Source organism: Lynx rufus, unplaced genomic scaffold (assembly GCF_022079265.1).
Source record: "Lynx rufus isolate CCGP_SWC_20201006 ecotype Redwood Valley unplaced genomic scaffold, mLynRuf1.p SCAF_2, whole genome shotgun sequence".
Lineage (NCBI taxonomy): Eukaryota > Metazoa > Chordata > Mammalia > Carnivora > Felidae > Lynx > Lynx rufus.
In genome coordinates, this window is record NW_025814834.1 from 136,689,853 (window position 1) to 136,717,090 (window position 27,238).

The 27,238-nt window shown below is 40.4% G+C and overlaps 1 protein-coding gene across 10 annotated transcripts in view; it reads right to left on the reverse strand.

Annotated features, from left to right (window-relative positions):
* The window catches only part of CDC14A (cell division cycle 14A), a 207,149-nt gene that overhangs the window by 97,673 nt on the left and 82,238 nt on the right, over nucleotides 1-27,238 (reverse strand). For all 10 annotated transcript variants that reach the window (XR_006962767.1, XM_047083940.1, XM_047083937.1 and 7 more), the window contains exons 7-9: nucleotides 25,071-25,133; nucleotides 10,262-10,349; nucleotides 2,509-2,739 (exon numbers count right to left, since the gene is read on the reverse strand). Coding sequence is in view for 9 of the 10 variants with exons in the window: in XM_047083940.1 (XP_046939896.1) it covers nucleotides 2,509-2,739; nucleotides 10,262-10,349; nucleotides 25,071-25,133 (382 nt within the window). In the remaining variant the exon portion in view is untranslated. The remainder of the gene's footprint in view (nucleotides 1-2,508; nucleotides 2,740-10,261; nucleotides 10,350-25,070; nucleotides 25,134-27,238) is intronic.

Sequence of the window (27,238 nt, forward strand, 5' to 3'; positions counted from 1 at the left end):
AGACACAGGCCTCTAGTTAAGGAATGAATAAGTCACAGGGATGAAAGGACAGCATAGGGAATACAGTCAATGGTATCATAACAGTGCTGTGTGGTGACAGATGGTGGCTACACCTGTGGTGAGCACAGCATTTAGACTCGTCCAATCAGGCTGTACACCTGAAACTAATGTAACACTGTGAATCAATTATACTTCAATTAAAAAAAAAGGATACTCAGTTTTAATGAAGCAACTATACTTCAATTAAAAAAAAAGATACTGAGTTTTAATGAATCAACTATACTTCAATTAAAAAAAAAGATACTGAGTTTTAATGAAGCAACTATACTTCAATTAAAAAAAAAGATACTGAGTTTTAATGACAGCTTTGCATTTCTTCTCCCATGAATTTGTCAATCTAAGCATGACACACAGATCAGCTCTATGAGTTGGTAATCATAAAATTAACTGACTAGGAAATAAGGCCAAATTAATCTGAGGAAAAATACTGATTTTTATGACACAAAAATACATTTTAAAAAAGGGCATAGGAGTATCTCCTAAATGTTGGTAGTGGCTGCAAGGCCATCAGCTCTGGAGTTCCACTGATACTTGAAATGCGAGAAACGCAGGCTTCTTCTTGTGCCTGGGCAATCTTTACCAACATGAGCTGGAAAGGCAAAGTTGGAGGGCCCACGGCCCACACCCAGGGCAAACCAGCTCTCCACCACTGCGACCTGATCACAACTGAAAGCAGTCTGCAGGGAGCCAACGCGACACCCTCCTAACGGAGCCCCCCACACCATCCGAGAGACAGGACGTCCTGCCGGTCAGGGCCCCCCATCCTAAGAAACCGTTAGAGGCTGGGTGGAGGCTCTGTTGACGTGGATGAAGCCTGACACAGGGAACCCTCATGCAAACCGGGGCCACGTGCAGCTCATTTCCATCTCTCTGGGTCCCCGGCGAAACGCAGCTCCCCGTCGCCGCTCACATGTCAGCCAAGTACCTCCACCTACTCGAATCTTAAACATAGAAACAAAGGCCTACAAAATGGTATTTCAGTTTCTGTCAGCACCGGAGCCATGCTTGTCTGAATAAGTCAGTTAGAGCAGCACTAGGTACTTGAAAAGAACAGTACAATCAATCCCCAACACCTACTAGACAATTAGCATAAAACTCCACAGAAACCAGTTAGCAGACTTAAAATCGTGACAGCAGCGCCACCCAGTGGCACTAGGAAATGCTGCATGTAAGGAACTAGACTCCACCCCAGGGTGGCCAGAGAGGTCTCTGGTCGCTCAAATCAAAGACCCCAGTAAAATACCTCACACCATGCTGGAAAATCTAAAATGGAATTTGAGGGGCACCTGGGTGGCTCAGTCGGTTAAGCGTCTGACTTGGGCTCAGGTCATGATCTCACAGTTCGTGGGTTCAAGTCCCACGTCAGGCTCTGTGCTGACAGCTCAGAGCTTAGAGCCTACTTGGGATTCTGTGTCTCTGTCTCTCTCTGCCCCTCCCCTACTCACCATCTCTCTCTCTCTCTCTCTCTCTCTCTCAAAAATAAACATTAAAAAAATTTTAATAAATAACTAAAATGGAAATTGATCCTCCTCAGAGTCTAACAACCAGGCTTAGAGAAAATGTTATTTCATGTTTTCTGAGTAGCCAACACAAGGGCACCAGATAAGATGCAGAATGTATGTTCTGTAACATATTTGAAACATACTAAAAAAAAAGGATTCAATATTTACCAAAAATTCAAATTTAACTGGGCATTCTGTATTTTTATTTGCTGACTCTGGAAACCTCAGGGCTCCTGTAATCTGAAGGACTCCTGCCCCAAAGTACCCACCCCTAGAGAGCAGAGATTCATTTATATAATCAAGTCTTTCAGTTCACTCAAAGAGGCAGGAACACATCTGCAGCAAGTAAGAGCTGGCTTACCCCAGGATGGTGCCATCCACTAGCAATGGGCAGGGAAGACACTCTGGTCCATTAGGCAAAAGACTAGCTAGAGAAGGGGGAAGTAGAGGGCAAAGTGGGGGTCCAGACGGCTGGGTCATAAAATGGGAGCATGAAATGTCAGATGGGTGGAGGACGGTAGAAAGGAGAGAGGCAGTTCTGGAAGAAAGGAAAAAAAAAAGCTAACAAATAAATAAATAAATAAATAAACAAACAAACAAACAAACTAACTAACTAACAACTCTTGCCTCTTGACAACTGTACTTAACTAAGCTGTTCCTGCCAGTGCATAGACCGTGCTACTGTGATTTCCCTCATTGTGGGGCCTGGTGTCAGTGAGCAGGGCTTGTAAGGGAAGGCCAGAAAAAGTGCCTCCACCGATTATCCACATCCAGGCAAACCTTTCCTTAGGAAGGAATTATTTAAATGGGTTTGTGTTCCAGTTTTCTCAAACAAAATAAATTTGTGTTCTTTTTCCTAAGACTCTAACTGGTTTTGTTTTGCACGATTTGCTGTTTTTGCCTCATCCCCTTCCAGAACCACAGTGACCACCAAGGCCTCACGCACCTTTGCAGTGAACCGCAATCGCCCCATCCGTGTTCTCGCAGATGTTCAGGAACCTTCGCACGATGTTGTCACTGGGCGTGCTGCCGTCTATGAAGAAGAGGTCATAGTGCTCGAAGCCGGCGTCTGTGAAGCGCTTTGCCTCGTAAATCTTTTTGTTCAGCCTCACGACTGCAGTCACGTTATGCTTTTTGAAATAAGGAAAGTAGGCTTCAGGGGCATGCAGAGGATAGCCTGAAGAGAAAACGGAGCTGTAAGCACAAGGCAGGCATTCCACCTTACACACCCAGAAGCACAAAAGCCCTTCACAATAAAGTTCATGAATCTCAACAGAGCCTAGGAAGAAAGTGCATTTCCCAAGAGGTCGAAGCACATTCCTAAGGCAGCAGCAGTCTGAATAACTGGGAAAAAAAAAAAAAAAAAAAAAAAAAAAAACCACCACAGGAGAGGAAAAACCTTTTCTGAGTATTGGAAATAGCTCATGAAAAGTCAAACCTCCACCCATAGGATTCAAATCCTGGCAGCATACGTCTCCCAAACTGAAACAAGGAGCTTCTGGATGCCCTGGAATGTGCTCAGTAGGCCTGGAAAGATTCTTTGTGCTGTTTCTTCCACTTGACAAATACTTTTCAATTACAGTTAAACCCCTTTCGCCAGGGGATTAGTTTCCATCCATAGTGCAATCCGTGCCACAAAAGAGATTAATAATTATTAAGCACCTACCACGTGTAAGTAACCATCGCATATGACTTCTTTAAATTCTCAAAACAGCCTGTTAAGGTAAGAATAGTTCATCCCATTTAAGAGACTGAGAAACGAAAACAGTTTAATAATTTTTTGTAGACATTTTCTCTTTTGAAGGGTAGGGGTACAGGTAGTGAGCCTCTAAACCCCCTTTTGTTTCGAATGGGTCCAGCATCGTGTGAGTATTCCCAGGAGCTACAGACCTAGACTTGGCCAATCAACAGAGGTGACCCCTGGTGGCTTTGGCCACTGCAGCCCTTGCCCCCAGCCCCAGCTACTAACAGGGGACTCATTTCTCAGCACCCTGATTACCGCATCTGGAACTTCTTCAGGGTTCAAGGACTCACAGCATACCAGGTGAGACAATCTACTCAGAGCTCATTCAGGGTGGTGAGCCCCACACAAATGGGCAGCAGCAGCCTGCACAGTGAGCCAGCAATGGCTGCCCTATGACCTTGGCTACATTTCTTGTTGCCTCAGACTCTGCCTGTGCTGGTCGTTTCCTATATTCTCTCAGCTGCGAGCCAACCCTCCCATGCTGGGGCCGGGGTCTGCGGATGGCATTTGCAGCTAGCTTCCTGTCAGTTCAAAAAACAGGAGGCATGAAGCACAACCAGAGTGACTGGAGGCCAGAGGAAGGAGAAGGGACTTCCCTGTGGGGGCCAGCAAGGCTTCGGCAGCAGAACACAGGAGCAGCCAGAGCTCCCAGCACCAGGCTGCGGCCCAGCCCCTACGTCTCTGCTCCTCAGCCCCCAGTTGCAAACACCAGCTGGGCAGCATTCTCTTCCCAGCTCCCGATACCAGCCTGGCTGCCCTCCCAAGACCCTGGCTGCCGGTGACCTCACTTTCTCCCTTTTTAAAGGCAGTAGCTGTTTCCTCCATAACATTCTGGTTTCCTCAGTGTGGTCCTTTTCCTGTTTAGCCTTCTCTGTAACGAATCCCTTGAATGAAACTTACTCCGTTTGAAATGGTGTGGTTTCCATTTCCCTGTCTGGACCCTGCTGAGACGTGATCTCCTTTGGACCCTGTTCATTTTCTAGGCCTCACTCTCCAGCCTTCCCTTGGAGGCTGTGAGATCCCCAGTGTAACCCCATGCAATGCCTTTTTGGTTTAATTTACCAGAGATGGGTTCTGTTACCTGTAACCAAGCCCTAACTGGTCTACCTGGCCAAGGTCACACAGTGGATGGAGGCAGAACTGGAAGGCAGGTCGAACTAATCCACAGCCCAGATACGTCATGTTTACAGGCCATGCTGCTTCCGAGCAAACAGGTAATACAGGGCTTATTTTCCATCTTCGGTGTACAAGCAGTAACTTACACACACACACATTTAGAGAGAATGGGTGCTTTTCTACTCGGAAAAAACAAATCCGTTTTCCTACCAGGCTCAACTTATTTTCCAGCAACAGATTCACAGCCTAAAGGAGAAAAGAACTGTGGTCGATAGAAGGAAACAAGAGCTTTCCTACCATGGAAGAACGGGAAGAAGAGGACTCACAAACCTATGGGAAGCCTTCCCTTGGTGTGGTAGGCTGATGAGCACTTCTGACCCTGGGTTCCTAGCATACCTGGTACCTTTGTGATGGCACCTGTTACCTGATGTGCTATGGCTGGTTTAGCGTCAATCCCCTCCCCTCCTCTGCCAAGACTGGAAGAATATTTCTTTTCACCTATTAATTTCCATCAGGAGTAAATGGCATTATAGATAATATACCTAAACCAACTATTAAGAGAAACTATGTGTCCATTTGGATAAAAAAAAAAACCCAAAACACTGGACAGTTATCCAAATATGGCAATAGGATACAGAAATAATAATGATAATGATAATAATCATAACTAACATTTACTAAGCACTTACTCTGTGCCAGGCACTAAACTTAAGTGCTTCAGATAGGTCATCTCATTAAACCTTGCAATTAGTCAATTACTGCTGCCTAGAAAAGTGAACGGGCTCACACACACAGCTGGTAAGAGACAGAGGCAGTATCTGAACCCTGGCAGTCAGAATCCAGGGCCTGTGCTGGGGCCGATTTCAAGTAAGATCCAACTTGATTCTATCTGTTAGGTCTCCAAATAAAGGAATATTACATGAACATTAGAGGCTGCACTTCCTAGAGCTGGTGAGCATGTTTCTTTAAAATCCCTCAAACTCTTTCAAGTCAGCTGTAACCAATGACAATGACAATATCCTACAACTTCTGAATAACTGTGGGTATTATCACTGCATTTGGGACTGATTTTAGCAACGTGCAGAACGGAGCATTCATCAGCCCCGTCCTCTATTTGGCCGCTAGATGGCGCCCTGGCATCAATAAAGCACAGGCAGAGCCCAAGAGCAGAGTGAAATCTGAATTTCAGAGCAGAGAGATTTAAAATTCATCTCTTCCCAGCCCCTCATTTAAAGCTGAGAAACTGAAGAACAGCAAAGGACTAGTCCATACAGGCATTATTAAGAGTAAAAACCTCAAAATGGGCAGGCAAATGTAGGACGCGATAAAATATGTTTATTAGGCTAATTAATGAGAAAAATATAATCAGAATATCTGCTATCTAATAAGCACCTATTATGTGCCTGACGCTGTGCCAGACACTTCATATAATATCTCTAATCTTCACTACATGCCTGCACTGTGCATTCTATTCCCTCTCGCCCCCCCCCTCCCCCCACGTGGTATACAAGGAAACTGAAGCTCGGAGAAGTTGACGGGGTCTGGGAAGTTCACACAGCCAGTAAGGGGCAGTCAGGCTCCATGGCCCAACTGTGCATACCTGCTTCTGTCATGAAAGGATCAGGCTGAATCGGCTTCAAATTGTTGCAATTCCCTCTCAAGCTTTCCCTCTGTTCTTCTTCTTCTTTTTTTTTTTTTTTTTTTTTTTTGTTTTAAATAGAGATAAGAAGGACATTGCCATCGGAGAGTTTGGGGGATTTTTTGGAAAACTGGAAATCCGAAATACGTTTAATTCTACCACTATATTATTCACGCAGCATCTCAAATTTAAGCAAAAAAAGGTAGAGCTCAACAACAACAACAAAGGTAAGGGCCCTTCTCTCCCTCACCATCAAAATAATGTGAACCAAGACAACTGTAAAAATTGTATTTGCTCTCTGTGGACACAACACACACTTGAGACTCTTACAATGCATTCTGCCCAGATCCCAAGATTTTAGGGCTTCTTTTGTTACATCCTAACAATGGCTATTTGAGTGTTCATTTTTTTAAAATCTACCTTTTCTACTAACAAACCCCTAAATGACTTTCAGCCTCCTCAGGAAACACAGAGTTTCTCAATTAAAAAAAAAAAACACCCAGATTACACTGTAATTGGATCAAGTTTATTAATCCCATCACACAATTATTTTCTTAAGCTCAAAAAACATTTACAAAGTAGTTAAAGCCCTTTTACAAAAACTACAATGAAGCTTCTAATGAATATCAGATCTTAAAATGGGGAGTCCAGCAGAGTATCAATATTTACCAATGACAGCCTTAAGTGAGAATGTTCTAGGCATCATAAAAACCAACAAATACTAGGTGAGCAGCCCTTTCAGAACTTTTTTTCTCGATGTAAGAGGGTACAATATATGCAGGGGTGGGGGGGAAAGATGTAGATAGAGCAATATTTTAAAGGGCTTATTTCTAGATTATATAATTACAAGTGACTTTCCTTTACATTGCTTAAATTTTCTGTAGTGAACATGTACTTCTTCTGTAATAAGATGAAAAAGAACATAGAATTTGGAATCAAAGAGACCTGTATTTGAATCCATGCACTGCCACTTTCTGGCTGTGTAAACCTGGGCAAGTCAGGTAACTCCTCTGAGCCTCTATCTTCTCTTCCATAAAATAACTACCACCTCCCCCAGAGGGTGGTTCTGATTATTACGAAGATATGTGCACAAAAGGCTTAGCACCATTCCTGGCATATGAGCAAATGGTAGCTACAATTATTTCCCAGTATTACAATATGCAACCAAAAAGAATTTTTAAAGATTTTTGACAATTAAGGAAGTACAGTCTTCCCTTTATAAAATAAATAAGACACAGGGATGTAATAGACAGCGTAGGAAATATAATCAATAATATTGTAACAACTTTGCATTATGACAGATGGTAACCAGACTTAACGTGATAACCATGTCCTAATGTATAGAAATATCAAATCACTATGTTACACACCTAAAACTAATACAATATTATAGGTCAACTGTTATTCAATTTAAAAAAGTTGTCACATAAAATATTCATAGCCTTTTATCTGCTGATTCTACTACTTAAGAATTTAGAGAAGAAATGAGAACTACAAAGAAAATGCATGAATGTGTTTGCCAACCATGACAGTTTTAAAAAGAGGAAAACTGTAAATAATGTAGATTTCATTCAAAAAGTAATTAATTAACAGCATTATGGCACATTGCTGAATAATATACAATGCAGTCATGGAAAAGTATAATGAAAATCTACATTTACTACCATGGAAAGAAGTCTGTAATATGTGAAGTGAAAAAAGCTGATATGAGACAGGAATCATGATGCTATACTTATAAAGAAAGAAAGGTTTACTTTTATAAGTGTGTGTGTGTGTATTCCACTGGAAGAGGGGGAAGTGTGTGCAAGCAAACACAGAGAAGCAGATGGAAAGAAAATTAAAACCCCTATTATCCCACCACCAACTATTAACCCTTGAAAACTCGGGTAGAATTACAGGTCATTTTTATGCTTTTTTATTAATTCATCTGCATTTTATTTTTTCATATGTATTACCTCTCAAAATATTTTAAATGATTCTTTCCATTACACCTCTCATCTTCTCTTTAAGAAAATGTCACAAGGGGCACCTGGGTGGCTCAGTCTGTTGAGCATCTGACTTTGGCTCAGGTCATGATCTCTTTCACGAGTTTCAGCCCCACATCAGGTTCTGTGCTGACAGTGCAATGCCTGGAGCCTGCTTCAGATTCTGTCTCCCTCTCTCTCTGCCCCTCCCCTGCTCTCACTCTGTCTCTCTCTCTCTCTCTCTCTCTCTCAAAAATAAACATTAAAAAAATTTTTTTTTAAAGAAAAAGAAAATGTCACAAAACATGTGAATCTTAAATAGCAAAACTCTTTCAACTTTGTCAAATGAACACCTGCTGACAAAGCCACTACTGAAACCATGCACCTACCAAGATGTTCTGGGTCTGAGTCAGATTGTTTTGCACAGGAGGCCAAAGGTAAGTGTAATCAATCCTGTCTTGAAAGACCAACCACCAGAAAGCAGTTTCCCTGGGCACATAACATGTTAGTCCTAACAAACCTCATGACAGAGGGTTAGTTAGTCAATGTCTGGAGCAAAGTTCATTAGCAAATTCATGAATGAGAAGATGTAATTCTGGCTTCAGTACAGAGGCCTCCTATTTGAGAGCTTAAGTCTCTAGACCCGCCTTCCCCATCACAGGGAAAGCATGATTCAAGGAGAGTTCCCTGGAAGGTGTGTCATGGGCGTGAACTGAGGAGCACATGTGTGGGAGTGCAAACAAATTAGCAAATCTAAATGCATGAATAACAACGTACAATGAAACTAGAGTTTAGAATTAATACTTGGGATGACGTGGGATTCCTGAGTGGCTCAGTCGGCTAAGTGTCCAACTTTGGCTCAGGTCATGATCTCAGGGCTAGTGCGTTTGAGCCCCTCGTGGGCTCTGTGCTGACAGCTCGGAGCCTGGAGCCTGTTCAAATTCTGTCTCCCTCTCTCAAAAATAAACATTAAAAATTTTTTTTAAAATACGATGATGATAATGCAGAAAGAATAAATCTCAATCAGGGGTTTTTGGATTATGTTCCTTCAAAACACGGATGTTCCACTGAGAACAAACTGAGGGTTGATGGGGGGTGGGAGGGAGGGGAGGGTGGGTGATGGGTATTGAGGAGGGCACCTTTTGGGATGAGCACTGGGTGTTGCATGGAAACCAATTTGACAATAAACTTCATATATTGAAAAAAAAAAAAAAAAACACTGATGTTCCAGAGCTGTGTGTGAGCAGATAAGGAGCTATTGTGTTCGTAAGTGAAATTTTTAAATTTTATGTACTCCTCCCATAAATTATCCTTAAATCTTTGGTGCCTATCAATACTTGTCTTCTAGGAAGGTAACAGATGAAAATAAGTAGAAAATAAACATTAAAGGGAAAACTCACGTAGCTGATCATATGTCATTCAAGAGGCTTATTTTTTTGTTTTGCTTTTTTTTTTTTGGCATCCTGAGTATGTATGCCCCTGGCTATACCTATACTGCAAAGGAGTAACTTAATGACTGTCAGCTAGAAAAGTATTCTTGTCATCATAATGGAACTAAATAAATAGATCAACATTTATTTGATGTAATAAATAATAAAAAAATAAATAGATCAACAATAAATAGATCACTAAATAAATAGTGGCAACATTTAGAAGCCAAGCTCTGGGATGGAGTACTAGTTCCCCCATTACTCTGGACAAAACCCTACTCATAAGCCTCCGTTTCTTCCTCTGCAAAATGGAGATAAATGTACCTATACCTCATAGAGGGTTGAGTGTGCATTAAGTGAGATAATGCTGTGATTAGCTAGTAACTAGTGCACAGCAAGCACTCAATAAATGACACCTGTTGACACCACCATCGTCATTACTGTGCCACATGATGTTCCCCAGAGCATACCTTGACGTAGCACCCCACCACCAAATCTCAGAACAACGGACAAAGTGCAACAATCTGCTGATTGGTTTGACCAGTTTGCTTCTCAGATTCTTCTTTCATAACTGGGTCAGGCAAAGTGAGCATCCTATTTATGGCAATCTAAAAATTTTCTAGTTTTTAAACAGTGATTATTTACCACCTACTAAACTATAATACTTAACACACTAATTACTACTGTTCAATTTTTGACTAATAGATATTCTTTGGAGAATATTATCAAAAGAAAGGATTATCTGAAGAAATTAAAGAAGATGAACTGAAATAAATGTTTGGATGGTAAAGTAAAGAAAAACCTACCATTTTCAATTTTGCTTTTTGGATGTGGTCCACTAAATGCTAAAAATTTTCCTGGAACAATCCAGTTGAAGTCACCATTTTCAACTCGCTGGCAGAATTTTGTGAGAAAAGAGAAGAAAAATATTTTATAATTCTTATACAACTTAGGAAACCCTTACAAACAAAACTGGTTTTTACTCTGTTAGTACTATTGGACGTACATGAAGACAAAGTAATACAGCTTAAAATAAAAACATGCATCTGATTCTCAAAATTATATTTCAATACACTTCAGAAAAAGTTTTCTGTAGACTGTATGAAAAGTTAGGAAAACTTTATTTAAAGTGGGGGTACTTTGCTTAAAATAATTTTGTGTCCTGGCTACTCTGCAATGACATGAGATGAAAACAAATATTACTTGTTCCTGCAATAAATAAAAGGGCAAGAAGATAAAGGACAGAAAATATAAGCACTTTCTATGAACATGGTAAACATATTTTAAAGAATGAAAAAAAAATTATAAATATCAGGGTCATAGTGAACACACTTCCATTTTTTTTCTGTTTTTATAGGTGGCTACTGTTGTCAGGGCTGATTTTTAGACTGGGAAACAGAAGGAGACAAGAGTGAGAACAAAGGATCATTAAACCCTCAAGGTATACCACAAACTCAAGTCAGCCAAGGTCTATGGCAGGAGTGGCAAACCCAAACAGCGACACGGGTCTGACAAGAGACATAAATAAAGGCAGGTGTGGGGCGCCTGGGTGGCTCAGTCAGTTAAGCGGCCAAATTCAGCTCAGGTCACGATCTCGTGGTCCGTGAGTTCGAGCCCCGCGTCGGGCTCTGTGCTGACAGCTCAGAGCCTGGAGCCTGTTTCAGATTCTGTGTCTCCCTCTCTCTCTGACCCTCCCCCGTTCATGCTCTGTCTCTGTCTCAAAAATAAATAAACGTTAAAAAAAATTAAAAAAAAAAAAAAAGGCAGGTGCTCCTCAGCTCTGGCTAATTTAGTCACCTTGCAGGAAAGGCTAACTGAATGTGGCTGATTTTCTGAATGCATTCTCATGTGAAATCTCTCTGTATGTAACGTTGACTATTTTAAGTTTTTAAATATTATGAAACTAAATAAAACACACCTGCAGGTCGACTTTGATCATCAGTTGTCAACCCCTGGTCTACACTCTCTAAAAGATCCTCAGAAAAGGTCTGAAGACCAGCATCCTCCCACTGCTCCATTATCTCCTCCACTGTCTTCCCTTCCCAACATGCCTCTAAACCCATGGAACACTGGGGCAGGGTACCCAACATTTTGCAGGGAATTAGGACATATCTGTGCAATGCATCATAAAATACATGTGTCGCTTCTCCACATAAGCATTCTTTAGCCCACCTGCAAACCGCCCCCCCCCCAACCCACCAGGCCCACCTTCTCCTCCCCATCTCCACCCTCAGGGCTCTCTAGCACTGCACAGATACCTCCCCAGGCTGGGAAGGAAGGCAGTTCTCTTTACTGGGCCAAGAGTATCCATTAAAAAAGCTCTCTCCTCCACCACTACATGGCAAAGACCTCAATGGTAAGAATATTTATCAAATACAGTCTACACTCTACCACAGGAGCTCTTAAGTATTTGTTAAATTAATTGGGAGTAATGCTATCAAGGAAACCTGGAACCTCTACTTTAATTATTTATACTACCATTATCATTTCCCATTTTCATGAAAATCAAAAGTTAGCTGTACAATTTCTATGTTTCAAACGAGATGTTTCTTTCTAGTTAGCAAAAGTTATAAAAATGAAACTTTTCATGACACTATAAACGTCTGAATTGTGTTCATCTAACTGTAATAAATATAATATCCCCATAATGCCAGAAATAAAATCTTAGGAATACTGTGAGTGCTATCACATGCCAAGTTATATCTCAGGTATAACTATCTATTTATAACAATTTGAATAAAGAATCTAATATATAGCTCTATGATAATTAAACTTTTTCTTGTTTAAAGAAAGCAGTCTCTAATGTTCCAATATCCCTCTTAAATAATTAATAAACTTAAAACATTACTTAAAAATTCAAAAATAAAAGTATGCTCTAATCATCAAAAGGCTAAACGCAATTCTTTATGAACAGTAAAAGAAAACAGGTTTCTATGTTCACTATTTCTGTATCCTTGACCACTAGGTAAGCCTAGATAAATATATTGTGTTACGTCTGTTAATTTGGATTACAGACATCCATTTGGTTAAACAGTAACCTTTTATAATCAATCATATGGAGAAAGGCAATGGACTCACTAAGATACATTCACTCACAAAACCAAAAGAATACGTTTGCAAATCTGCCTACCCAAAAAGATAAACATTAGGTAATACTAGACTATATTCAGTAGCCTGGATAAGGCTGATGGAGTAAACGAAATTTGGGTCTCAGATCCAAATCTGAAAAAAGGTTAATAAGGAAGTTACAGCTTTTAAATGACTAATGTAACATAGGCTTACTTTGTTAAGGTTCCCAAATTAATATTTGTGCCTTCTATCACAGTGAATGATACAAATGTCAATATTTATCAATAATAAAATATTTAAGATGACACATATTGGTTTTCTAATTAAATACACACACACACACACACACACACACACTTCAAAGAAATCTAAATCAGACAGGAACTTAAGGTACTTTCCAACCCTACCACATTTTATAAACAAACATCTCAGCAAGGGTGAGGCAAGAGGATGGTTTTACCGCTTACATTCCAAAGCCTACAGCCTACCAAGTACTACTCAGGAAAACCACACGTTCTTCACTATAATAAAATTTAAAAACAAAAAAACTGAATTTCTGAAACTGATACATTTAAATGTTAATATTCACTTTACTACAGGAGTCTTCAGTCTACAAAAGATTCGCCAGGTTTCTTTGAAATAGTTAACTGTGCTGGTGCATTTAAAATATCATCTGAGGGGCTCCTGCGTGGCTCAGCTGGTTAAGCATCTGACCCTTGATCTCTGCTCAGGCCTTGATCTCAGGGGTGTGAGCACAAGCCCCGCCCGGTGTGGAGCCTACTTTAAATAAACAAACAAACAAACAAACAAACAAACGTATGTTTGGAAAACAAAGAACTCAAAGTTGCTTACAAAAAAGTAAATAGCAGTATTAAAACTGAAAAAATAAAAAAAGTAAAAGTAACTGACTTGAAAACATAAATTTTTACATCTAAGAAATATATCCATGCCAGTAAGGCATACCTCTGTTGTACTGGTCACAAAATACATTTTTCAGTCCAAATGCTGAAAATCAATTGGCCTTACACCACTGTAATAGACAGTAAAATAGAAAAGACAGACCTTGAGCTTAACAAGTACAGGATTGATCCCCTTTATCAACAGATAGGTTTCCTAAGACAACATGGACAAACTGTTTTTAAGCACATTTCAACATTCATTAAAACTTTTGCTGAGCCTTTATTATACATTAACGACTATCACTCGGTGTCACACATAAAATAATAAAAAGTATCTTCTCTGTGATCTTAAGGAGTCTGAAAGCAAGTGGGAGTGACCAATAACAGTAATAATAATACATGCAAATACATATTTACCACCAACTCTGTACTAGGCACTGCTCATTCAGTCCTTACAGAAATCCTATGAGGTGGGCGCTACTCTAGTCTCTATTTTACCCATTGCTACAGACTGAATGTGTGTGTCCCCTCAAAATTCACACATCAAAACCTAATCCACAATATGATGGTATGTGGAGGTGGGGTCTTTGGGAGGCGGTTAGGTCATAAGGATGGAGCCCTCACAAATGGGACAAGCATCCTTACAAAAAAGACCCCAGAGAGCTCCCTACCCCTTCTACCATGTGAGGACCCAGGGAGAACACGGCCACAGAAGGCCACCAGACACCAAACGTGCTGGTGCCTTGATCTGGGATCTTCCAGCCTCCAGAACTGTGAGAATGTTTGTTGTTTAAGCCATGCAGTCTATGGTATTTTTGTTACAGCAGCCCAAACTAAGACACCCATTTAAAAAAAAATAAAGAGTTGCATTAAACTTTGAAACGTGGGGCGCCTGGGTGGCTCAGTCAGTTGAGTGTCCAACTTTGGCTCAGGTCATGATCTCATGTCTGTGGGTTTGAGCCCCACATCAGGCTCTGTGCTAACAGCTCAGAGCCTAAAGCCTGCTTCAGATTCTCTGTCTCCCTCTCTCTCTGCCCCTTCCCTGCTCACTCTGTCTTTCTATCTCTCAAAAATAAACATTAAAAAAAAGTGCTATAATAGAAGTATGTAAGAGGTTTAACAGTGGCACAAGACTATTTGAAAAATCAAAAAGAACTAAAAGTCTCTTTTTATTCATTAAAAAGCACCTTCCTTGGGGCGCCTGGGTGGCTCATTCGGTTGAGTGTCCGACTTCAGCTCAGGTCATGATCTCACAGTTTGTGGGTTCAAGTCCCGCATCAGGCTCTGTGCTGACAGCTTGCTCGGAGCCTGCAGCCTGCTTCAGATTCTGTGTCTCCTTCTCTCTCTCTCTGCCCCTCCCCCACTAATGCTCTATCTCTGTCTCTCAAAAATAAATGTTAAAAAAATTTTTTTAATAAAAGCAACTTCCTTATATTTTCCTAACTTCTAAAACAATAAAATAGTGTTGATGGTATAGTTGTATTACATAAACACAAATATGCTGCAGTGATTGGTACTTTATGTGCTTAAAGCAAAGCAAATATTTGAGTTATTTGGTTTAAATTAAAATGGCATGCCATCTGGCATCTTAAATAATCAAACTCTAGATTATTAATTTAGATTTGCTGTTGAGAGACAGTGTGGTGGAGAGAAAGAGGAGGGCCCCATGTGGATGACTGTTTCACCTCTGCTAGCTCCAGCTGGGGTGGGGAGACACTGATGGTAGAAAACACTTAGTGGAGGGGCTGGGTGGCTCAGTGGGTTGAGCATCTGATTCTTGATTTCAGCTCAGATCATGATCTCACAGTTCTCGAGATCGAACCCTGCATCAGGCTCTGCACTGAGAGCATGGAACCTACTTGGGACTCTCTCTCTCCCTCTCTCTGCCCCTCCCCTGCTCACTCTCTCCCTCTTTCTCAAAATAAATAAATAAACTAGAAAAAAAAAAAAAAAACACTTAGGGGACTGCTCCAGCAGCTCAAACCAATGATGCCTCTGCTGATGCAGCCACAGGGAGCACAAACCCAGTGTAAGTTTGCAGGTGCCCTCCAGTGCTCAAGACATGATTATTTGAGGCCACCAGCACATACACGATTGTTGAAAACTGGAAACAGGTGCCCTCACCCATGAAGAGTGTGTTCAACCACAAACCAGAACCCTAGAGAGCAGCAGCATTTCAGGTGGATAAAGGAAGAGAAAGTACTTGCAAAGGAGACTGAGAAGGATGGCCAGAGACTCAAGGAAGAGAAAAGCAAGAGATGGATCCTTACAAGTTAGGGAAGGAAAGTGAGTATCCAGAATTAGAGAGTGGCCACAGGATAAATTAAGTAGGAAGAAGACCAAACACAACCATCTGGTTTTGCTAACTTTTGTATTAGCAAGGACAGGTCCAGCAGACTCACAAAAGTAAAGACCAGACCATAATCAACTAATGACTGAATAATAACAGAGTCAAGACTGCTCTCTTAAGAAGCTTGGAGGTAAAAGAAAGGATAGAAACCAAACAGCAATTAAAGAGGAAGGAAAAAACCATGGGAAATTTCTTAGGACAAGGTAGACCTCAAAACATTTTATAGAGTCAACCAACATGACCTTTGAGCCAGCAATAGGTGTAATGGATTAACAGATGTGGAAACACTGGGTGCCTCCACATTTGCAGGTGCAGTGTCCAGGAAGGAATTTTGCTTCCTTGAACTTGTAGCCTTTGAGTGGTATACTCAATACTACAAGATAGCCCCAGGGAAATGCTTCTAATAGTTCTTTGAGTAGTCAAATCACTGTGGGAGGCATACCTCCACAGTTCCTCCAGGTGGTCAGGACATGCTCACATACCTGCATTCTGGAGCTTGCTTGACCCCAGTCCTATGGCAGGAATTCACAATTACAAGGGCAGAAATTCACATTTTTCCAGTTCCATAATCCATGAACAAGAGGGCAGACTAAGCAAGCAGCACCGAGATTACATTCTAGTTTGCTCTACAAACTCTAACCCAAAGCAGTCTTGAAACATCATACCTTAGGTGTTCAACAGCATTGAGACCTGCTGTTGACCTGAGGTGACACACTGAGCAAAGGAAAACCCAACGAATGTTATCAGTTCTCAAGGTACATACAAAAAAGCATCCTCAGGAGTCTACACCACCTGGTCAGTTTGACAATTTACTTATTAACAGCAATGAAGGATGACAAAGTCAACCTGGAGACAGTCTCTGCTCATATATTAAACTAAACTGATGTTACATGGACTCCCTGCTTGAAGATTATAATCCCTAGCAATCCTGTGTTACAAATAACTGGTTAAAAAAAAATCTCACTATTAGAACACAGACTGGCTGGTAATGAAAGAATGAAACATCATTTATTGATGCTGTCTACCATAGTTAATACCTTTTTCCCTTGGAGTGTTACTACAAAATCAGAATGAATTCTTAATTAATAAATCTTGGTCACTTTCATTAGAAAGTAGTTATTTTTAGCAAATTATATAAAATATTTTGAAATACGCTACACTCCTGTTTTTAGTATGCATTCGGTCATGTCTTTATTCTTTCATTTTACAAACATTCAATGACTGCCCACTATGAGCATACTATGCTACTGGTTACTTACTCAGACAAAGATGAGTAAGACTCGGTTCCTGACCTCAAGTAGCCAGAGTGCAGGGAAGACACAGATGTGTAAATAGAGCATCAAGCAACACTGTGTGAGAAGAGCTCCCACAGAGCTAAGAATAACTTAGACACATGCACATAAATATGGCGGGCAGGAAAGAAGGGATCACAGGCAGGAGGGGGGAACAAGAGCATGCCGGAAGGCACAAAAGCATGCAGCTGCAAAGCCCATGAAGGACTTAACATAAGAGACTGATATAATCAGACACAATTTCTAAAACATATACTCCGATAGTAATATGAACACTTGATGGAAGAGGCCCAAGAGTCAACAAAGACCCTTGGGACACCTGGGTGGCTCAGTCAGTTGAGCATCTGACTATTGATTTCAGCTCAGGTCATGATCTTACAGTTGTGGGATAGAGTCCCACATTAAGCCCCACATTAGGCTCCATGCTCAGCATGGAGCCTGCTTAAGATTCTCTCCTTCTGCCTCTCTCCCCTGCTGTGCTCTCTCTCTCTCTCTCTCTAAAATTGAAAGAAAGAAAGAAAGAAAGAAAGAAAGAAAGAAAGAAAGAAAGAAAGAAAAGAAGGAAGGAAGGAAGGAAGGAAGGAAGGAAGGAAGGAAGGGAAAGAGAAAAGGAAGGAAGGAAGGAAGGAAGGAAGGAAGGAAGGAAGGAAGGAAGGAAGGAAGGGAAAGAGAAAAGGAAGGAAGGAAGGACCCATTCCCAGACATGCAGACTTGACCAATGCTTCCTTATAAACAGTTCCCACATGGGCTACATTATAATGTGGCTAAGATAATGTGAAATCACCTTCTAGAATAGCAATGCTCTTTTACCTAAAGAATACCCTGTAGGTGAAAATAGCAATAAAAATGACTTACTGCTAGAAAAATCACTAGAATATCTCAGGAGCAAAATTTTCCACATTCAGCCTGTCATGAATGAATGAGAAATTCTGTGTAGACAACTAATCTGCTCAGCAAGAAAATGGGGCTTGTGGTGAAGGTCAAACATGATAAATTCACAGAACGAGGCAGAGGGATATATAGATTCTAAGATAGCAGATGGTAAGAATAAAGGTTCTCACCCCATACATGAAGAGATGAAATTACAGGAAACCTCTTGAGAAAGAAAAAAAAAAAAAAAAGACTGGACCCAGCAAATATACTGAGCAAATAGAAGGTATTTAATAAGTGTTCAATAAACAAACTGAAAAGTAATCAACTGAAGGCCACAAAGAATGTAATGCAGCTTCTTGTCCCCCATATAACAAAAGTTTATCTGTACACCGTTATTTCTGTAGAACAAAGCTTTCCAACAAAATGTAGATCCCTGGGCAGAGATGGGGGCAGCCAGAGTCCCCTAGGCCAGTCATCAACAGCTATGAGCTATGACCACAGGGTGCTGAGCAAATATTATTTTCCATGTATGCCTTGAGGAGAGAAACAAAAGGAGGCCCTATGCAGTGACTCCACACAGGCAGTAACCAGTCTTTCTGTCACCAGGTCTGCAGTAGCCAAGCATGGCTCTAACCACATCCATCAAGTAACCACTGTTAACATGGTCCAGGTTTGTCAGCATGGAAAAGCAAAGGGCCAAGTCCATAATTCCAGGAAATATCCTCATACTGACAATGCTGCGTCACTGAAAGCATTTTTTTTCTCAAAAAAAGGAATGATTTATGGGGGGGGGGAGATAAAAAGATAGTGGAAGATATAAAATAGCTCAGAGAAAGGAGTCAAAGTGATTTCGTAGTTTTTTGAAGTAGGCTTTACGTAAACTTTAAGCTCCATCTAATCCCCAAAAAGGTATTTAAGGCAATTCCTAGGGATTGCGTGGGCCAAATTCGGGTTGGGGTAATGAACATAAGCCACAGCAGTGAGGCATATCCACACGTTGCCACTGAAGCTTGTTTCCCTGCACTTCTCTCCTCCTCCCGTCTCCCCAGGAAAGGGTGCTGCTGAGTTGGTCTGTGTGTGGCCAACATAGACACATCATCAAAAAGGACAAGCCTTCTGGTAAACAGGAGAAAGCCCCTCGGAGACCACCAAACCACAAACTAAAGACACAACTTCAAATTCTCTTTGATAAATAACAACTGCTTAAAAGCAGCACCATTAATGATTAGTGGCGTGTAGGCAAGGCCTTATTTACCCAAGAAAGAATGTTAAAAAGATTGACCGAAGGGGCGCCTGAGTGGCTCAGTTGGTTGGGTGTCTGACTTTGGCTCAGGTCATGATCTCACGGTTTGTGGGTTCGAGCCCTGAGTTGGGCTCTGTGCTGACAGCTCGGAGCCTGGAGCTTGCTTCAGATTCTATGTCTCCCTCTCTCTCTTTCCCCACCCCACTCATGCTCTGTCTCTCTCCCTCTCTCAAAAATAAATAAACGTTTAAAAAATTTAAAAAAAAAAAAAAAAGGTTGACTGAAGGCAGACTCAGTGGATGGGTGCTGTTATTTCTAGGTCTCCCAAGCAGGACATCATCCTACATGAGCAGTAACAGTATAGAGGTATGGCCAGGGTACAGCTCCTCACGTCCGCTTAGGTGCATAATTTGAACACTCAAGCTCTTTCATCTTCATTGTTGTTTGCCAGGGCAAAAGGTCTATTTCCATTTTTCAAGTGACCTGATTAATGGCTAGGTTTCGAAAGAGTGGCTGCTTTCTTAGTTCTGCGAAAACACGAAAAGAAATCTGTTGGGAAAGCATGAATGTTTTGACACTGGTTCTTAGTAGAAGCTTTTGGACCACATTCTCACAGTTACTTCAGGGGACCTTGGTGGCCGAGCTGCACTGTTTGACCAGTGCAGATGTGAAAAATGCACAGGCAACAGCTTGGCAAGACCTGAGAGGCCACATGTCGGAAGATACTTTTGGTCATCAATTATTAATGGGCCATTTTGCAAGTCACATAAAAATAAAGCAAGAGCCTGAGATATCTTACCCCAAGCCTTCTAAATATGACAGGACCTTAACTCTTAGGTGAACAATTAGATTACCTGAAGCAAGAAGACATAACCTGTTCTGCTTATCCAAGGCTTCACGTCATTCCGAAGGACCCCGACTTTCATGGACAAGCCTGTCCTTGTGGAATCTGCCCTCTCGCGGGGGCGCCTGGGTGGTTCAGTCGGTTAAGCGTCCGACGTCAGCTCAGGTCATGATCTCACGGTTTGTGGGTTAGAACCCTGCATCGGGCTCTGTGCTGACAGCTCAGAGCCTGGAGCCTGCTTTGGATTCTGTGTCTCCCTCTCTCTCTGCCCCTCCCCTGCTTGTACTCTGTTTCTCTCTCTCTCTCAAAAATAAATAAACAAAAAATAAATAAAAAGAATCTGTCCTCTCACTACACATGGTTATTGAGCCCTTCAAATGTGACTAGTCCAAACTGAGACGTGCCATGGAGCAAACTACACACCGAGTTTTGAAGGCTTAGTCTCAAAAATACAAACGTTAAAATACATCATCAATGATTTTTATATTGATTACACGTTGAAATGATATTTTGGGTAAATTGCATTAAATAAAATATATTTAAACTAATTTCATAATTGTTTTTTTCTAAATGTGGCTACTAGAATGTTTAAAATATATATAAATACTTTTCATTATATTTCTATTGGACAGCACTGCTATAGACCCATGAATTGCTGGAAAGATGGATATAACCTTTTGCAGAATGAGCAAACGTTTATCTATAGACCTTATAAAACAAGTATTTCTCATATTCTGCTGACCTTGTCATTAACAACATTTTTTTTAATATGAAATTTATTGTCAAATTGGTTTCCATACAACAGCCAGTGCACATCCCAACAGGTGCCCTCCTCAATGCCCATCACCCACCCTCCCTCCTTCCCACCCCCATCAACCCTCAGTTTATTCTCAGTTTTTAAGAGTCTCTTATGGTTTGGCTCCCTCCCTCTCTAACTTTTTTTCCCCTCCCCAATGGTCTTCTGTTAAGTTTCTCAGGATCCACATAAGAGTGAAACATATGGTATCTGTCTTTCTCTGTATGACTTACTTCACTTAGCATCACACTCTCCAGTTCCATCCACGTTGCTACAAAAGGCCATATTTCATTCTTTCTCATTGCCACATAGTATTCCATTATGTATATAAACCACAATTTCCTTATCCATTCATCAGTTGATGGACATTTAGGCTCTTTCCATAATTTGGCTATTAACAACCTTTTTAAGTAGAGTTCTTATCATAAAGCTCCCCTTCTATCACACACAGAGATGCAGTCTCATTAATTTAGGCTCTTTCTTGAGCCAATTTATATATGAAATGTAGTACAGTCAAGTAGTGCCTTTGAGGGGCACCTGGGTGGCTCAGTGGGTTAAGCTTCCAACTCTTGATTTCATCTCAGGTCAGGATCTCAGCATTCGTGAGATTGAGCCCCATTTAGGGCGCTGTGCTGACAGCACAGAGCCTGCCTGAGATTCTCTCTCTCCCTCTCTCTCTGCCCCTCCCTGACTTGTGCTCATGCTCTCTCTCAAAATAAATAAACATTTTTTTAAAGTGTCTTTGAAAAGCTTCATCCTGACATCCCCCAATAATCTAAGATTTACATTCTCCTAATTTGCCATCAATGATAAAATTTTACTTTGAAAACCACAATGTCCCTTCAAAACTAAGCGGATAGAACTAGAGGGTATTTTATACTAAGCAAAATAAGTCAGTCAGAGAAAGACAAATATATGATTTCACTCATGTGGAAAACAGATTAACATAAGGGAAGCAAAAATAATATAAAGACAAGGAGGGGGACAAAACATAAGAGACTCTTAAATACAGAGAACAAACTGAGGGTTGCTGGAGGGGTTGTGGGTGGGGGGATGGGCTAAATGGCTAAGGGGCATTAAGAAAGACACTTGTTGGGATGAGCACTGGGTGTTATATATAGGGGATGAATCACTGGAATCTACTCCTGAAATCATTATTGCACTATATGCTAACTACCTTGGATATAAATATAAATATAAATATAAATATAAATATAAATATAAATATAAATATAAATATAAATATATAAATAAGAAAATCACAATGTCTTCACTGGAATACCGACTTTGCTGGGGCAAATGGAATATGTGAATCTAGCTATCCCCCACGTTCAGCAAATGTCCAGAGTCACTAAAGCAGGTGGAAGAACAGTGAGAGAAATTATGACAAGAAAGGATTAGGCCCACAGATTGTCAAAAAGAGAGTTCCTTTATTTATTCAGTAAGCAGCATTTATGAAATGCTCACTCCCTGAAAATCATGCTTCTATTTGTGATTTTCTTTTCCTAGGCTTAATGATAGAATGGACATATCATTCTCAAAAACGGAAGTAATTTGACAGAAAATGTCAAATGTTCACCAACTGCCACCTGTCTCTCATTACCTGAGTTTTGTTGTTATTGTTGTTGTTTATTCAGGTGAGGATATGACCACATTCTTAACAGATTTTTTTGGTTGGCTGGTTGGTTGGTTGGTTGGTTGGTTGGTTTGCAAGAATGAAACTGTACTGTTTCAGGTTTTTCAACAGCTTTCCAACTACTTCTCAACATCAACATTAAAGTTTAAAAAAAAAAAAGATGAAGGAATAAGTAAAGTATCAACTAATTTTCTCTCTTTATTGTGCTATTTGTTTCTTCCTCTCCCTCTTGAATCCCCACCCCAATACCTTCTTTTAATGGAAATGGCTTTTGTTTTCTGCCATAGAATGTTCTCCATGCTCATATACATGGAACATGAAACTTAACAAATTTGGAAGCCCACTTTAAGAATATAAAATTATGGGGGAGCCTGGGTGGCTCAGTCGGTTAAGCATCCAACTTCAGCTCAGGTCATGATCGCAAGGTCCATGGTTCAAGCCCCGCATTGGGCTCTGTGCTGACAGCACAGAGCCTGGAAGCTGCTTTGGATTTTGTGTCTCCCTCTCTCTCTGCCCCCCCACCCCACTCATGCTCTGTCTCTCTCTCGAAAAAAAAATTAAATATATATATATATATACACACACACACACACACACACACACACACATATATATAATTATGAATATAAAATTAGGTATAGGACTTTTCTTTTTTTTAAGTAGGCTCCATACCAATGTGGGGCTTGAACTCATGACCCTGAGATTAAGAGTCACATGCTCTACCAACTGAGCCAGCCAGGCACCCCTTAAAATTAGGTATAGGACCTTAAAAGGTGCCCATGCAAGTGGGGGGGGGTCTCTAAAATTGAAGCTTTGTTAGCTTCATAGGAAATAGCTCTGCTCATATAATACAGACATAATATATGTATATGCAGGGGTTGAGGGGCGGATTCTTTGGTCATTACTAAAATGCCATGATAACAATGCTTTTGTGGTTAAAAAAATACTTAAGGCTTTTAATAAATTGCACTAAACTTATTAATAAATTTAGCACTATTTATTGATTTGAGGAGGAGTAGCAGCTTTACGATGTTAAAACTTTCTATCCAAGAACTCAGTATAAATTTTTCCCCTTCGTCATGTCCCAAAGAATTTGCAATCCAATAAGAAAAAATAAAGTTTGTACACAAATAGCCATGATACAGGAAAAGTGGAAAGTACAAATTGTAACATGTGAAACCGAAGAGAGAAAATACTCAAGAGAGCAAGAGCTGATCTGTGTAGATCTGGCACGCATGAAATGGAGGAGGGGAACCGTTAAAGGAGATGGGCACCTGGCAGAAAGGAAGCTCGGCCAGGGCACAGGGACACTCAAGAAGCAGTAAATACACAGCTCAGTGGGGCTGGCATGCAGAGGGCACACGGTGAGCAAAGTGAGACAAGGAGAGCAAGAGGGCTAGAGCCCATCTATGCTAAGAATGCCAAGACAGAGGACTCTATCCTCAATTCTGCAGGGCAGTGCAGTTTGGGGCCAAGACAGGCCAAGACGAGAGCTCTGTTTTAAGATCAGTCAGTCAAGTGGGTGCAAGACCAATAGGAGAAGGGCCAGGGCTCATTAGAGTGGTTACCATAGTCTACGACAGAGGGTGTGAGACCTGCGCCAGAGTGAAAGAAGTAGAACAGAAAGGACAGGAAAGATGAAACACACCACAGGGCACCAGCAATGAGAATGCAACTACTGGTTAGATCAGGGAGGGAAAGAGAAGTGTTTCTGTTCTTATGCCTGAGTGAACAGCAGGATGGTGGTGCCATTAATACAGATGAATGAAGCAGAAGACCATGTTTGAATGAAAGACAGTCAATTTCTTTTCACTTATGTTATATGTGAAGTTTAACATGTAAGCAGGCTATCCAAACAGACATCCTGAACTAGAGCCCTAAGTGGGAGGGCTGCCCTCTCTTGCTAAGGAGGGGGACACATTTCACAACTCCTCTGGAGGACCCCAACAGAAGAGCTCCCTTTCATAGAATGTTGAGCCTACTCACATTCTACAGGCTTCTCATCTTCCAGAGAAACTAACTGCTTCTAGACTCTTCCTCCTCCTACTCAGAAAGTGCTCTCCTTTAACATCTTAGAGCACAGCCTAGCTGGGACATCCCTTGACTAAACTCTGCATCGTTGAGCAGGCAAGACATTATTCAAAAGCTTTGTGATGCCACAGGAAAAAAAATTCACCCAACCCATAGAACTAGGTAAATTCAGCCATATTTCAAAATAAAATTTATGCAGCAGAAACCAATACAAGGCAAAAGTCCAATTTTGTTTTAGACAGAACCTGAATTTTTAAAATAACAGTAACTCAGTTTCACTACCAAACTACACTTTGAAATTATTTTTTCTTATAAACTAAATGTGCAAAGTAATTACTAATAGAGGTTTGATACGAGAATATTATAGATACGACATTTTCCCAAACTAAAATTTGGGTGACTGCTGGTTCAAAGGTAATAGCCAAAGCTGAAAGGACAAAACTGACAGCTATGGAAAATGCCAGAATGCGTTTATTTTAGCAGTCACTAAATTTGCAATACTTGAGTGTTGGGGGATGGTGGGGTACAGGGGATTTTAATTAACATGAAGTTATATCTTGCAAAACATTAAAATGTACAAACCTCGTAATGTTCATATTCATCCACATCAAATGTCTCAAAGTCAAAAAATCCATGTTGTAATCCCTAAAAGCAGAACTTGAATTAGTTTTTCCACACCAAATTGATAACTTTTAGCCATTCCTGCTCACAAATGACCCTCACTAACCTGAAGGAAAAAGCTTGAAACCTTTCATTTATAACACCTATCTAGAAATCATCTAATATTAGTAATTTTGCTTTGAGACTTTCTTACAAGTGGGACTGAACACTTAGAAAAACATGAAAATATGTCCTGCAAAACGGATCTAGAGTCCTAATTTACATTGTTTTGTGTGTAAATAAATTAATTATGTATATAGGGGTGCCTGGGTGGCTCAGTCGGTTAAGCGTCTGACTTCGGCTCAGGTCATGATCTCACAGTTTGTGAGTTCGAGCCCCAAGTCAGGCTCTGTGCTAACAGCTCAGAGCCCGGAGCCTGCTTCGGATTCTGTGTCCCGCCTCTCTCTTTGCCCCTCCCTCACTTGTGCTCTGTCTCTCTCTGTCTCTCAAAAATAAGTAAATGTAAAAAAAATTTTTTTAATAAATTAATTAATTATGTATATAAAATGGAGCATACTAGCAAATATATAGTTAAAACCCATTTGGGAATGACACAATTAATTCATATCAAACCATGACAGAATACCTAACAGTGATTAACTTTTCAGATAGGAGAAGAAAAATCAAATTTGTAGGTGCTTTTATTTTCCTTTCAGCATTAATGAGATACTTAGCAAAAAGAGCATTTTTACTCAATAGGCCCTTATTTGTCCCTGCTTTGAGAGAATTTGTTTTACAGTAATAGTTTCTGACAGAGTACAAGTGTACTAGACTGCTCTTACACTTTAGAGGAAGAGCTGATATTTTTAACAACACAAAGAAAACGTGCATTACTCCTTTTCAAAACGATCCAGCTTGCTCAGATATAATATTTTGAAGAGGACAGAGTCTCTTCTTTTATGTCATGAAGCTATACAAATTATAATAGAGTACAAACCCACAGTTGCTTTTAAAAATTATGTATTCAAGTCATTAAAAATAGGAGAAACTGTTAAGCCAAGCTGTGGTGCATCTGTATTTGAAAATATTTTACAGACCAGTGTTTTCCAAAATGCAGAGCATGGACCACCTGCAGCAGAAGCACTGACGGTAACTTAGATCTAAAATACCAATTCCTAAATCCCATGCCAGAACTATTAAATGTGATTCTTTAGGGGTAGGACCAGTATTTTAACATGCCTTCTAGGTGATTCTTACACACGATAAGGTCTGACAACACTGTTTTGTCGACCCCTACCGTTAAGAGCAAAACAAGTTGTTTACATTATTTCATCTTTAAACAAAGCAACTCAGTTGATTCCAGTGAAAGCAGTGAGAAGAGTAAACCCTGAGCTATAACCTTCCTTCCTTTCTCTTCATTTAAAGTGTGGGTTTGTGTATGTTTCTGTGTATAGTTCACACACATATGAACTATGCGTGTGATGATGCCCATACAACAAAATCACAAAGATACGCTTCCTAAGAAGGTAACACTGCAGCTGTAAACTGTCTGCACTCTTAGGGGGCATGGTACTCATTGCCAAAAAAATTGCCCAGACCATGATGGCTTGTATAAGAGAGTGTGCAGGGGGGTAATGTGTCTCAGTCGTTTAAAGACATGTTGTACACTCTATTAGGTCTTTCTAAAATCTCATCTACATTCAGGTAATATTAACCCAAACATTTGATGAAACAAGAAATTTACAGAAGATGTTTTTCAATGAACAAAGTACAGCTTCCCTCTATAACAGGAAGGATGTCATAAATTTCTATATCGAGTTACCAAGTTACCATAACAGGTGGGGATATTCCAGGGTGAACTCTTTCTGAACTTCATAAATTTATAAAAGAAACAGCCTGTACCAGATGGCAGAATAGGCTAAATAATAATAACAATAAAAATAACAACAATAACAATAAACAAATTACTTTCTTTCCCTCAGCATATTTTTTAAATGCTATAATTAGGGTTCTTAACTTGTGTTACTAGAAGTCTATGTTGGTGACATTATTTGTGGGGTGGGCTAGAGTATTTTGACAGTTTTTAAGTGAAAAGAAAAATATTTGAAAACTATTTTAAAGTCTTACAGAGTTTAAATTCATTTTTAAAT